At 40.2% G+C, this 14,510-nt stretch overlaps 1 protein-coding gene across 1 annotated transcript; it reads left to right on the forward strand.

Annotated features, from left to right (window-relative positions):
- The first annotated feature begins 1,527 nt into the window (after window positions 1-1,527).
- Window positions 1,528-3,213, forward strand: LOC121629560 (sentrin-specific protease 2-like). The gene is made up of 5 exons (XM_041969200.1): window positions 1,528-1,993; window positions 2,072-2,160; window positions 2,239-2,344; window positions 2,421-2,526; window positions 3,009-3,213. The coding sequence occupies exons 1-5, from the start codon at window positions 1,928-1,930 to the stop codon at window positions 3,101-3,103; spliced, it is 462 nt and encodes a 153-aa protein (XP_041825134.1). The 5' UTR covers window positions 1,528-1,927; the 3' UTR covers window positions 3,104-3,213.
- Window positions 3,214-14,510: the final 11,297 nt, after the last annotated feature.

Raw genomic sequence — 14,510 nt, forward strand, 5'->3', positions numbered from 1 at the left:
GATGCAGAACAAGGTCCTGCTTTACCCGTAAATCCACATAATCCAGAGGACGAAGGTTGGAGAAATCCACTCCACGCTTGCGAACTTTGTGGCGGTGAGGAAGAGGGGCCGCCATAGGAAAGGGCCGGTCTTGTGCGAAATTCAGTTCCCCTGAAATAATCTGTTTCCCCTGCGTCGGGAGCGCGCACTGCAGCCAGAGAGGCTGCGCCGCCCGTCTGCAGGGCATTTCCGACCGATTTCACATCAAAAATGACTCCACGTAATCATGCCAAGGTTCAAACTTTAATTTTAATCGACAAATCCTGCTATATATATATATATATATATATATATATATATCATATAGACAAAACAACAGTAACAAATAAACCTGGTCTTGTGTTTTTTGTTGTTGTTTGTTTCGTGTTGTTTTTTAATCGCCGAGAGAAGACCTTTCCAGCTTTTGTCATGTTCAGTTGAGCCTTACAGATTTCAGGTAGCTGGCGAACACTGTTTTTTAACACATAGTTATATTTAGATTTTTTTTATTTATTTATTTTCATTTTTTATTTTTTGCCAAAATGGATGGAACCTAGCTGTTGGCATGATAGGAAGAATTAGACTGCTTAAAAACAATGAGTGTGGCTTTCAGGTAAATTCTTATGTAAAATATGACACATTATTGGATAAAAATGTATTTAGAGCTGCTTATTTTTGGTAGTTAATATCTGTTGTGTTTTTTCCAAAATAATCACCTCTTTTATTAAATGCCTTGTAATATTCCTTGGTTAATGTGATGTATGAGAACACGTGGCTCTTTTCAAAGGAGAAAAATACTTGTATAAAAAGTGAAGGGAAACACAATATTGTACACAATATATGAAAACATTTGCTCTGTATTTTCCAAAGTTACCAGGGGGAACCAAACATTTTAGCTGTCTGAAATATACTGTTCCCCCTCTATATCACAGGAACAGATTAATTTATCAGCAGGTCCCAAACTCTGGTTACTCCTCTCATCATGGACAAGTGCTGTGGATATGAAGATACTTGCTCTTTATCTGCCAAAGTTCCATTTGAATAAAAAAAGTTAATAACAAATCAACAAAACTTAAAAAGGCGTTTGTTGTTAATAGTAAAGTTTATGTTAACTGTTGACTTAGATATATAGATTCACAAATTAAATATGCAATAGTACCTTACAATAACGACAAAAAAGCTGTTTTATGGAAAGTCATAAATTATGTGATGTCATTCAATCAATTATGCAAATGTGCGTGGGTAAGGCTTTGGTTCATGGATCACAATTTGTTCATGTGTACCAAGAAGTGAAGTCGACTTTTTTTTCAACATGGACAACATTCAGTATGAAACGATCTTTAACTATAAACTAAAAGGCGAATATCCCCAGAATTCAACAAAACAACAAAAATATGTAATTAGAAGGAGGGCGTCGTCGTACGAAGTTGAAGGTAAGTGGCTATCTTTATAAAGATAGCCACTTACCTTCAGGCCTACATATAAACAACTGGTGGCAAGAGCGACTCCATCAGCGTGATACTGTGTACAGTATCACCTAACTCTGTGTACAGAGGTAGAAAAGGTGCCAACTCATCTCAGGAGAAGGGTAGAGGAGAGAGGCAGTGTGATATCTATTACTTTATTTTGGTTTAATTTTCTGTCAATCCAGTATTTATTTTTACAATATCCCTACCATCTATATCTTCACTCTGTACCGCTGTGATAGTTACATGTTATTTTAAATTATAAATCAACAAAATGCATCTTGGTTCCAGCTTTTCTGTGAATGCTAAGAGCGTCACACAAATTTACAGGTCCCAATATAGCCTCTTAGCGGCTAATTCAAGGAATGGTAAACTCAGGAAGCCACAACAACAAATTTTGGGTTGTTAACATCAAAAATATTTACAGCATTTTTTAACCACAGATGAACCCAATGGATTATGAAATCATTCTGGGGATCAATAATCATCACCACCACTGGACATTAGTGGTAAGAGGTCATTTTTGTATTTGAAACTATCTCATACTTGTCACCAGCAGAAACCGCAGCCTGTTGATTGCTTTTTAGGTGATTTACCCACATGAGAAAAGGTCCCTGTTCTTGGATCCACTGGGAGAGTCAAAGAAAAACATCAAGCAGTGTTTGGAAATCACAAGGTATGGGTAGATATTAAACTTAAAATCTAGCATTAAATAAAGGTAATGGCATTTTTTGTAATATTCTTATATTAACAGGGCATTTATGAGGAGGAAAGGCTGCAGTGTGTCCAGGTGGACATGCGATACTGTCGAACATCCAAAGCAGCCAGACAGTACATCGTGTGGGGTTTTTGCATTGAAGGTACACACATATTTTTAAATTATCATTATCATATTTTCTCAAATTTAAAGACATTAAATAAAGCTTTACATGACAGTTTGCAGAAAGAGTCCTTGACAAAGAGCCTGTGGATTTCCCCGCGTCCAGACAGGCAGTAAATAAGCTCAGGTTTGACATTGCAGTCAGACTTCTCCAGAGCAGTGGTGAGAAATTTAATATTTTTTTTTCAATAAAAAGTTTCCTAGTTTAAAGTTACCATTGATTGTTACTGTAGCACAGTTAAAAACATTTCGCTGTTGCTACAAGGACAGGATTTCTTAGACTAAACTGACTACACTAACAACTGTAACTACAATAACATTGATTTAAGACAATTATTTTTTTGTTCCACAAATAAACTAATGCAACCATTTTAGTATCTGTTGTTAATAAAGTTCATAATACTTATTTGATTACTAATTATATTCCCACAAACTGGTACATTATTAAAGACACTTTGTGGGTAAAATGCGTTGGTGCTTAACACATGTTGAATAGCTACCAGAGTGGCCAGATTTACATCTATAAGCAATTCACTGAGCTCTAAAGACAAACAAACTTTGAATTAAAGATTTGCAGAGTGATTATGCAAAAACATTAAAAACTATTTTGTTATGTTTTAAAATTTTCAATATATTCTCATCAGATGATTTAGAAAACTTGTGCCACTTCTGCGGAGAGATGGACAGTGAGAAAGACTTCAACTGGGTAACAACATTTTATAAGTATTCAAAAAAATAATAGGATGTTAAATGGAAAAAACTATAATTTTACCTTGCAAAATACAAGCTTGGATACTGTCCAGCTAAGTTAGAATACGTTTGAACAGAAAATGACTATAATTTGTCCCTCTTCTAGATTCAGTGTGAAATGTGCCAGAGGTGGTTTCACCAGGGATGTGTGGGAAACCCACCAACAGAGGAATTTTTTGAGTGCTTTGCATGTTCTGTGTAGGTTTGTGTGCTTGTTCGGTGTGCTTGGTTTGGTGTGCTTGTTATGGTGTGCTTGTTTGTTTAGTTCTGATACATGTTAATAAATTATTTTGAAAAGAATGCCTGCTATTTTTCTTTAATATAAGGTAACTGTGGGAAGGAGAGAGCAAAGGCCTCCAAAATTAATCAGTTGTGGCAAGTAACTATATATAAGATGCTGATAAATTAATCTGTTCCTGTGATATAGAGGGGGAACAGTATATTTCAGACAGCTAAAATGTTTGGTTCCCCCTGGTAACTTTGGAAAATACAGAGCAAATGTTTTCATATATTGTGTACAATATTGTGTTTCCCTTCACTTTTTATACAAGTATTTTTCTCCTTTGAAAAGAGCCACGTGTTCTCATACATCACATTAACCAAGGAATATTACAAGGCATTTAATAAAAGAGGTGATTATTTTGGAAAAAAACACAACAGATATTAACTACCAAAAATAAGCAGCTCTAAATACATTTTTATCCAATAATGTGTCATATTTTACATAAGAATTTACCTGAAAGCCACACTCATTGTTTTTAAGCAGTCTAATTCTTCCTATCATGCCAACAGCTAGGTTCCATCCATTTTGGCAAAAAATAAAAAATGAAAATAAATAAATAAAAAAAATCTAAATATAACTATGTGTTAAAAAACAGTGTTCACCAGCTACCTGAAATCTGTAAGGCTCAACTGAACATGACAAAAGCTGGAAAGGTCTTCTCTCGGCGATTAAAAAACAACACGAAACAAACAACAACAAAAAACACAAGACCAGGTTTATTTGTTACTGTTGTTTTGTCTATATGATATATATATATATATATATATATATATAGCAGGATTTGTCGATTAAAATTAAAGTTTGAACCTTGGCATGATTACGTGGAGTCATTTTTTATGTGAAATCGGTCGGAAATGCCCTGCAGACGGGCGGCGCAGCCTCTCTGGCTGCAGTGCGCGCTCCCGACGCAGGGGAAACAGATTATTTCAGGGGAACTGAATTTCGCACAAGACCGGCAGCAAGCAGGTAGCGGATCCGGAGCAACAGGCCAGATCCACCGTAAGCCAAACTCAGCTGTCTGACCTGAGGGGCAGGATCCAGAGAGAAGATCCAGGAAACCACCACTGGTGGAGCACAAGCGGGCCCTAAGTCTCACTACAACACCTCCCTGCTTTCCCCGTTTCCTGAAGCGCTTCCTGCGGGGAATGACGCAGGGAGCACGGCACAGGTAAGCTGGAACTGCAGACAGGCGAGGAGGAGGAGGAGGAGGAGTACCAGCTGTGGGAATCTCCAATCTGAACTGTAGAAGCCGTTCACAAGCCACTCGGATGTTAAGAAGTGACTGGCGATCATAAACAAAACGAGCAGGAGCAGTATAAAAGCAATCACTAACTGAAAATATCAAAAATAAAACCAGAAGGCCGAGAAAACCTGACAGACGTGCACACTTCTGGCACCATCTTGTCCATGTTCGGTGACATGTGGTAAATAAAAAGATCCAGGTTTTGAACAAAAACCTCTTGGTTCCTGCTGCCTTACTGCTTGGTTCCTGACAGATCGGTTGGTGGCAGAGGCCTGTAGAATCCCTCTACCATAGATGATATGTTATGGAGCACCATGGAATTGTGTATGGTAAGATCACAGGCTTTATAAGGAAGTGCTATCCTTCTAATGTGAAGGAGCTGGATCTTCAGCAGGTCCCAAAAGGTGTTGTACTTCTTGGATGAGGGAGCTTTGAAAACAAGGGCATTGTTTGGGGGTTTATTAAGCATAGGTAAAAGTAGCTGATAATAATAAGGAACACTAGCTACTAATCCAGCAATGTCTTGAATGGTCCCAGTCACCCTCTGTTGTCCACTAGATGATGGAGCACATGATGGGTCCATGCTTCCATAGATGATTGTTAGAGCATCAGAATTTGTTTAAAAGGACCAATGCAGTTTAACAGTACAAAGCATGAAACTAATGACCTGTAAACAAAGTCTATAGTTATTGATCATTTTCAGCTCATGTCTGTTAGTTTGCCTTAAGTAAAAAAAAATGTTAAGATCCTAACAACACATTAAACTACTTGAGGATCTACAACAACAGGAACACATGTCAGAAGCTTTTATGTACGTGCATATGTACACTCACAAACATGATCATGTCATGCAAAAACAATATGATCAGTCCAAAACAAGCATAACCATTTCGACAAAAGGAACAACAAAAGTATTGGGGAAGAAAACTCACCAGTGGATAAACCACCTTTGGGCTCCTCCCTTGTTCTACTCCTTTTAGGGGGAAGATTACCTTCCTCATCGTCTTCAAGTCAAACAAATCTCTCCAGGGCTGTTTAAGACACTTCTGCAGTTTCTTTATGTTGAAAAGAAAAGAAAAAAAGGTTTTTATTTACTCCGCAGATAAACACGGCAGTCATGTGACCTAAAGTATGGCTTTAGAAATGACAACGAACATCCTCAAATTTCAGAACCCTTTTTATGAAATGGCTGCGTTTTGTGCTGTGGAAAAATGTAGGTATTACACGATTTACACTTTTTGTTTAAAATTGTACGTTTCTATGTTGTTTAGTTACGAGACGTCATTTCTTCAGCGTTTAGTTTCACTTGCACTCTGTTAATACTACTCGATTATATAATGCTGACAGTCTTACTCTTGTGAAGCTGGTTGATCTTGCATAATTGCCAGTTTCAGCTGAAGATACATTGTTTTCCTTCAAGGAAATTGTCTGTAACACACATACCTTTTAAAGGTTATCCTTTTCTTTTTACAAGTAAATACATAGCTGTTATACAACAGTGGATTTGTAATCTTTGTTACTTAAGCTTCTTCTTACAGCAAGTGTTTTCTTGTCACGTATTAACGTAAAACAGGAACACTGTAAAAATAAATCTATATGAGACTAGATGGGAACTGGTTATCAAAATGGGCTGCCAAAACCTTTTATAGTGACAGTGTAAGGTATTTTATTTAATTATATTTTATTTTGGTGAAAAATGAAATGATCTAATTAGCTTTACTGCTGGAGATGTCTTGGAGACGTGAACACAGCAAATCATACTTACATTTTTTCAGATATCTAATTGTAGTTCTCTGTTCATGACCTAAAAACATGAGCAAAACTTATTTGATTTCACTCAGTTGATTAACCATCGTTTTTACGTCATGTTCAGATAAACTGGAGAAAACCTTTGCATTTCTTTTAAATTCCAGGAGGAGAGGGCAGATTAGTTGTGCAGCTCTTATGGCAGCCTGAACATGATTGAGTTTGATCTTCCTAGGCAGGTGTTAACACCTGGTTCATGGTGTTCATTGGTTTGGTCAACAATTTCACAACTGTAACAAGCAAAATCATTGGGATCATTTAAAAAAAACAGTGTAGATCCATAAAACAGAAAACCAGGGTGGCAGAGGAATTAAGTATGACATGAGACAGACACAGATGGTGATAAAACATCCACCATTGAGGGCCTGTCACTACATGAGGATAATGATGTAAATTCTATTCAGGCTGAAGATAACTGTCACAAAAAAGATGGACATTGCACAGTTAAAGTCTGCAAAAAACCTCTAAAACTGAAGGTGGACACAGGGACCAAATGTAACTTCATTTCCCTCAACACATATGTCACAGGACATTCTGAAAGAAACTCTATGAAGGATGGTGTTACGGTCTAGATCGGTCTATAAGTGATCGGACTCAAGAACCCTGTTTATAGAATATGGGTTCCTCCGGGCCCCTTATGTTGTAGGCCCATGTGTTTTCGCCAATGCGTGTGTTTGGCTGAGAAATAAATGGGCAGTGTTCTCCCAGATCCTCTCTCTGTAGTTGAGTCACACTGAAAATGAAATGAAGCTCCCCAGTCTCAAGGTACAACACTGGCAAAGAGGATTAAAACCAAGCTTTTTTTCTGTATGTTGGAAATGGTAGCGGCTACTTTTAGCATGGCTATGACTGGTTCAGTCACTGAGTTTGTCGAGTTGGACGGCGAAAAATTGGAGCACTTCTTCTTGGCGAACGACATCACTGGAGATGAGAAGAAACGATCCATTCTTCTCAGTGTGTGCGTGGCAAAGACATATAAACTGATATGTAATCTGGTTATGCCACGGAGCCCAGGAGACATCAGATTAAAGTTTCACACTCATTCCCGGAGGCCCAAGGTAACAGTGGCTGCATATGTGATTGAGCTGAGACAGCTGTCACAGCACTGTGATTTCGACACGGTCCTAGATGATATGTTGCGTGACAGGTTAGTGTGTGGCATAAATGATGATGGCATCAACAACGCAGACTGTTGTGAGAAGCTACGATGACCTTCCAGAAGGCTTTAAATATTAATCAGGCAATCGAAATTGCGGCTAACAACACGGAGGACATTCAACAGGTCAGTTAGAGTGTGCAGTTCACCTCTTGTCGCAGGAGAAAGCAGGCAAGCCATTAAAATCAGTGGAGTGTTTTTGATGTGGGGGACTGCATTTTGCCAATGATTGTACTTTTAAGGACTCTGCCATAACTGCCAGAAGAAAGGGCATACTGCAAAGTGCAGGGGTGTTAAAGATAAATGGAAGGGGGACAGGAGGAAGCCCAAGCTTAAAATGAGTGCACATCATCTGCAGAGTTTAAAGAGTGAGGAGACTGAACAAGAAGCTTCCTTCAGCATGTTCAATCATGTTGACCTTAGTGAGCCTCGTGCAAAACTGCACTGCAGCTGGCAAGAAGCTTGACATAGAAGTATATGCAAGCGCCTCAGCCTCAATGATAAGTGAGGTCACCTACAACGAGCTGTAGAGTACTGAAGAGGCACTGGCACTACGAGCGGCTAATGTTAAACTGAGGAAATATACAGGGGACTGTCTTCCATTGCTGGGAGCTGTTTAGGCTAACTTGTTGTACCAGGGGCATGAAGCTACAGTGAGGTTGTTTGTAGTCAAGGGGGAGGGGCCAGGTTTTCTGGGGTGGGACATCCTGAAGAAGATTAACCTGGAGTGGGGGGAAATGAAGCACATTAGGGCAGTTGAGGAAATTTTAGGGTATGCAGATATTTTTAAGGATGAATTTGGCACTCTCCAAGCACAATCATGTTTTTTCAAACCCCACCCAGTACCATATGCCATTAAAAGCCAAGGTTGAAGCAGAGCTGGAGAGGCTGCATCAAATTCTCTGACTGGGTGGCACTAATTGTTCTGATGTTGAAAGATGATGGGCATGCCAGGATATGCAGTGACTACAAACTGATGATGAACCAAGCCTCACAACCAGACACCTACCATTTACCTCGACTGGAGGATCTGTTTGCCACGTTAGCAGAGGGTAAGACTTTCACAAAACTGGACATGAGTCATGCATACCAGCAACTGCTGCTCGATGAGGATTCAAAGCAATGTGTCACAATTAATACCCATAAAGGCTTGTTTAAGTACAACCGTCTGGTGTTTGTTGTGGCATCCAGTCCAGCAATATTTCAGCACACAATGGACAATTTGCTACAAAACATTCCTCATTTAACAGTCTACTTAGCTGACATCCTGGTCATGTGTAGGACAGAGAAGGAACACTTACAAAATCTTGATTAGGTGCTGAAGAGAATGGCAGAAGCTGGACTGCGTCTGAAACGCAGCAAGTGTCTTTCAAGCTCCAAGCGTCACCAACCTGGGCCACAGAATATCAGCTCAGGGTCTGTCTCCAGTGGAAGAGAAAGTGAGGGCCATTAAAGATGCCCCAAGCCCAAGAGACTTGATGGATCTCAGGTCCTTTATGGGCTTAGTAAATTACTATGGCAAGTTCTTATCTGGTCTTCCCACAGCATTTGCTCCCCTCTATCAGCTACTGCACAGAGATTGTGTGTGAAAGTTGCAGCAGGCTGGAGAGAGCACTTTTCGACAGGTGAAAGAGCTACTACATTCAAATAAATTGCTTGTGCATTTTGATCCAGATAAACCAGTTGTTCTGTCATGCGATGCTTCCCCTTATGGAGTGGGAGCTGTCATTTTACACTGGATGGAAGATGGAAGAAAAACCAATAGGTTATGTGTCACACACACTCACAGCAGCAGAAAAAAGGATAGTCACAGCTGAAAAAGAGAGGCTAGTAGTGGTATTTGCAGTTAAATGTTTCCACCAGTATCTATATGGTCCCCCTTTCACCATTTTTACTTATCACAAGCCCTTAACAGGGTTGTTCAGTGAGTCAAAAGGCATTTCTCCCATAGCTTCAGCAAGGGTGCAGTGCTGAGCTTTCTCAGCTTACCGTTACAAAATAGTGTAGAGAGCAGGCAGTGAGAACGCAAATGCTGATGCTCAGTATTCAAGATGGGTGTCTCCTCTGGAGGTCACGGGTGATTGCACCAACACCGGAGCAGGCACAGGTGATGGAAGAACTGCATTATGCTCACCCCGGAGTGTCACGGATAAAGAGCTTTGCAAAATCCTTCGTATGGTGGCCAGGAATAGACGACGCTACTGAAGGTAAAGTAAGAGCATGTCCACAATGTCAGGTCAATCAAACAATGCCGGCACCGGCTCCACTCCACCCCTGGGAGTGACCAGGCCATCCCTGGTTCCACCTCCACTTGGATTTTGCAGGACCGTTTATAGGGCACATGTTCCTGGTTCGGATAGACTCTCATTCTAAGTGGCTGGAAGCCCACATCATGTCGAACATAACAGCCCCAGTCACTACAGAGACTCTTTGCCGCACACGGCCTGCCAGACACAGTTATTACAGACAACAGGCCGACGTTCACAAGTAATGTTATCCAGAAATTTATGGAGAGAAACAGCATTTGTCATGTTCGCATTGCTCCATATCATCCTGTCTCATATGGTTTAGCGGAACAAGCAGTGGAAACTCTGAAGGATGGATTAAAGAAAATGTCAGGACCTGCTCTGACAGCCAACTTTCCTTTCTGATTCCAGTACCGAATCACTCCTCATACCACTACAGGAGGGTCCGCTGCAGAACGTTACTGGGGCAGAGGCCAAAGTCTTATCTGGATCTTCTTCACCCAGATTTAGAGGCCAGAGTGGTCCAGTCACAAGCCAGGCAGAAAGTTAAACGGAACCAACATACCAGAGGAAGGTTCTTTAAGCCCGGAGACAAGGTGTTTGCAAAGAACTTTTGACTTGGCTGCCGAAGGTAGTCTCCAAATGGACAGGGCCAGTGTCTTTCATTGTAGATTTGGGGGATGGTCGGCAAATTCCCAGGCATCAAGATCATCTGTGTGTTAGGTGTGGGGAGGGAGAGGAAAATCCTCCAAATTAAATTAATCCAGACAGTAGAGACTTTGGCATGGACATTGTTGCTGTGCCTGGAGCAAAACAGTAAATGATGGCCTGTTAATGCAGGGAGTTCAGCTTGTCAATGCTCCGACCTTAGTGGAGTGTGCAGCATCTGCCACAGGGCAGAGTTCCTGCAATGGAACTGAGAAGATCAAAGAGGCAACACAAGCCTCCAGATAGACTGAACTTGTGAGCTAGTCAGGACACAATATTAGTGAGGTGTTGCAGTGTTAATGGGTTTGGCATTTATTTTAGCAAAGGTGTTTTGCAAGTTATGCTAAGTAGAAGGAAATGTTATTAAAACAACAGTGTTTTTTGTACTGGGTGTGTGGACATGTAAAGATCGGTCTATCAGTGATTGGATCCCGAAACTGTGTTGATAGAATTCCGATTCCTCTTGGTCCCTTATGTTGTAGGCCCCCGTGTTTTCTCTGATGTGTGTCTGGTTGAGAAATAAATGGGCAGTGTTTTCCCAGACCCTGTCTCTGTGGTTGAGTCTCACTGAAGATGAAATGAAGTGTGCATATTAAGCTTGCCAGTCTGAAGTTATAACAGATGGCATCTGGTCATACCCCATCTTTACTTGAAATTAACTGGTCACATTATCCCCTACATCACGTCCAGGGACGTGTAAATGCAAGAAAGTGTTTCCATTACACTTTTGCGAGATACTTCTATATCAACAAGTCTGAAAAACCACCTCATAGTTGCACAAAAACAATTTAGTGATATTTGAGAAGATTTTTGAAATGTAGGTGTTTCCATTACTATTTTAATATTGCAATATTTAGGTTTTGCGCAAATCTAGGGGTAATGGAAATGCACCTACAGTTGGCGGCAAGGTAGCTGAGGAGCATGACAGGGACCTGACAAGAGGGCTAGATCAAGCCAGACAAGTAAAACTCAGACTTAACTCCAAACAAGGGAAAATTCAGACCGGAGGAAATGAGTTATGTTGGACATCTGTTCACAAACACAGGCTAAAAAGCAGATCCAAAAAATGGCTCAATTCCCTCATTCACATGTCATTGAGCTCTGCAGACGCTTGGTAACGAGACATTCATGTGATTCTGGTGTGTTGAGGACGGGTAGGGATGTTATGCTCGAGCCGTCTGCTCGATCACGTGTCGAGCATGTGACACGGAAGTGTTGCGAGCATTGTCTCTGAGCATTGATTCAGCATGCCAAATGTCACGTGATAGACCGAACGAGGCCTCGTTACGTCATCAGCGCGTATCGAGCAGCAAGCGGGATCTTTGAAGGGACCGGGCTTGTCAATCTCTCAGATTCCAAACGCTGAGGAGATCGCGGGTTTTTGAGGAGATTCTGTAGCGATTGTGCAACATTGCATTTTGAAAACAAATTTAGGAAAAGCATCACATCAGCATGAGCTTATACGGAATCACATTTAGCTTTTAGAGATTTGGGGAAACAAACGTCTGCGCGAGACACCATTGCCATGGTAACTGCTGAAGGAGCTCGGAGTATGAGAGAAGGACGGAGCAGGCGGTGCCTTCAACATCACAGGTAAGCTTAATTCCCCTTTCTTTATATTGATGTTTTTTAAATAGCCTTGCAAAGAGCAGACTTTAAAGTTAATCATAAACTTCAACCAGAAGCATCAGAGGAAACGTCTCAGTCTACAGCTGCAGAGGAAAACCACCACCTGCAGGACCTTAGACACCAAGCTGGTTTCTGATCACCATAAGCAGAGAATTTAATGATTTTAAACTTGGTTAATTACAATTTTATTCTTGTGTTTCTTTCAGGTACAACCTCTCCAAAGCTGGAGAGGTAGTGTGCCAGAAGAGGGACTGAAGCCTGACAGAAAATACGTGTTTAAATAAAAATCTATGACACATCACAATGTTACCAAAGTTTTTTTTCTCATAATACATTTCAAGATTCAAAGTGTCTTTGTTATTTGCACAGTAAGAAAACAAGTTTCCCTGAACAATGAAAATCTTGCCGTTCAACCTGAATGCCATAAAACATTATAAAATAAAAATAAACAATTTGAAAAAAAAACTAGATAGACGATAAAAAAAACTGAGTAAATAATCTATGTACATAAATATGCAGTGTGCTATAAACTGTTGTTCCACATTTAACAACGACCAGCTATACAAAAGAAAACAACTCATGAGGTAGATGAAAACACGCATTTACAATATCTATTATAAATAATAAGACACATAAAACAGCAAACAATTTTATTACAACTGTATAAAATAACTAACACAGTCACTATACCTGTTGCACAACCACCCTTCCCTCATGCCTTCTCACTGAGTAACTACTATCATTACAGATTGGTTTACTTAAGTTACACCACAATTCTGTTACCTAAACAAATGTTACCTAACACCCCTCCTTGTTATTTATATGAACAACAGAAAATAAATATTCACTCGGATGGTAGATTACGTATCGTTTATTGAACACGTATTCAAAGTTGAGATAGGGATGACAGATGTGAGGTGTCAGTGCTGTCCTTCTGGTACATCAGACTCCCACAGCCAGCAGATGGAGCTCTTTGGTTTGGTCAAATGATTCAGAACACCAAGCCATTTTCATGCATTTGTGTCAAAGTTGGCTCGATGATTCATGAGGCCTCGGTTTCACCATCCCTAGGGACGGGTTGCATATAAAAGTTGCAGGATAGTAGATCTTGAGGACTGGACTTGGGCACCCCTGTACTAATGAGAGAAACCATAAAGATCTGACAAAGACGCCTGAAAACCATGGGGGTATATATACACAGTGAGAGTAATTATGAGCAGGTGAAGTGAATGAGAAATCAAACCAGGTGAACTAACAAGACAGGAGCAGAAAACATGGAGCACATGAGGGAAAACAGGAAACAGAGCTACTAAGCATGACAAAAACCAAAAACATACACAGAAACCAAACACAAGAAAGAAGAACAAAACTGTGAAATATAACAAAAATAGATAGAAACGTTGCAATAACAAGCTGCTTTTTCACCTAAAAAAAATTATTTCCAAAGAAAAAACCCAATTTTAGTTTGGGTTTCTTCACAAGATTATTAATATGGGGTTTGAAAGTGAGAGCGTCATTAAGCAGGATACCAGGATTTACATATAAACCACCTCAGTTTCATTTCCCTCAAGAGTGGATAATTTGAGGAAACTTCTTAGAATTTGAGAATAGCATTATTTTGGTTTTGTCAACATTAAGAATTAGTTTTAGCTGCAAAAGTGTGTGCTGGACCACATCGAAAGTTTTCTGCAGAGATTCAACAGCTCTAGCAGGATTTGAGCCAAAATCTGCCCGGCTCCTTTTCTTTTTGCTTTGCTGCTCCACCTTTATGTTTCTATGAAGTGCCACTCATGTTATCTTAGTCTGTAAAAATGCTCCACCTATCTGTGGACAATCTGTGGACAAGTGACGAGTTTTAACCAAAATACACTTGGAGACAATATCAGCGATCCACTTGTAAATTTGCGTGTCATAAAGTTAAATGTGAGAGTGAAAATCAAACCAATCATGCAGCACAACATTTTATTCAATATTTTACATCTACTACATCTCTAAATTCAGTCAGTCTTGTAAAGTTTTTAGCAACCATGACTCAATCCTGACTGGGACAACCTATATAATCCCTGTATAACTCTACATGACAGGTGATGTTAAACAGACTGTGCACATTCTGCGGGCTCCTCTGGATCATGGAAGGGCCCACCTTCTCCAGCTCCCTTGAGCAGTGGTAAAGGCCCGGCTCCTTTATGTCCTACATCCTATCCAGGCCCCTCTGTGGCTCAGGCCGGGGGCATGCTGCCCTCCCAGCCCCCTTGATTCTACACATACACTTAAAGTAAACTTAAAAGGTATTCTTTTATACCTTTACAAGTGAATTTATAATAT

This window comes from Melanotaenia boesemani, chromosome 2, assembly GCF_017639745.1.
Source record: "Melanotaenia boesemani isolate fMelBoe1 chromosome 2, fMelBoe1.pri, whole genome shotgun sequence".
NCBI classification, from domain to species: domain Eukaryota; kingdom Metazoa; phylum Chordata; class Actinopteri; order Atheriniformes; family Melanotaeniidae; genus Melanotaenia; species Melanotaenia boesemani.

Coding starts and splice junctions, on each gene's coding strand:
- LOC121629560 (XM_041969200.1), top strand. CDS start 1,928: ATGAACCCAATGGATTATGAAATCATTCTGGGGATCAATAATCATCAC. Junction 1,994..2,071: donor ACCACCACTGGACATTAGTG/GTAAGAGGTCAT, acceptor ATTGCTTTTTAG/GTGATTTACCCACATGAGAA. Junction 2,527..3,008: donor CAGACTTCTCCAGAGCAGTG/GTGAGAAATTTA, acceptor TATTCTCATCAG/ATGATTTAGAAAACTTGTGC.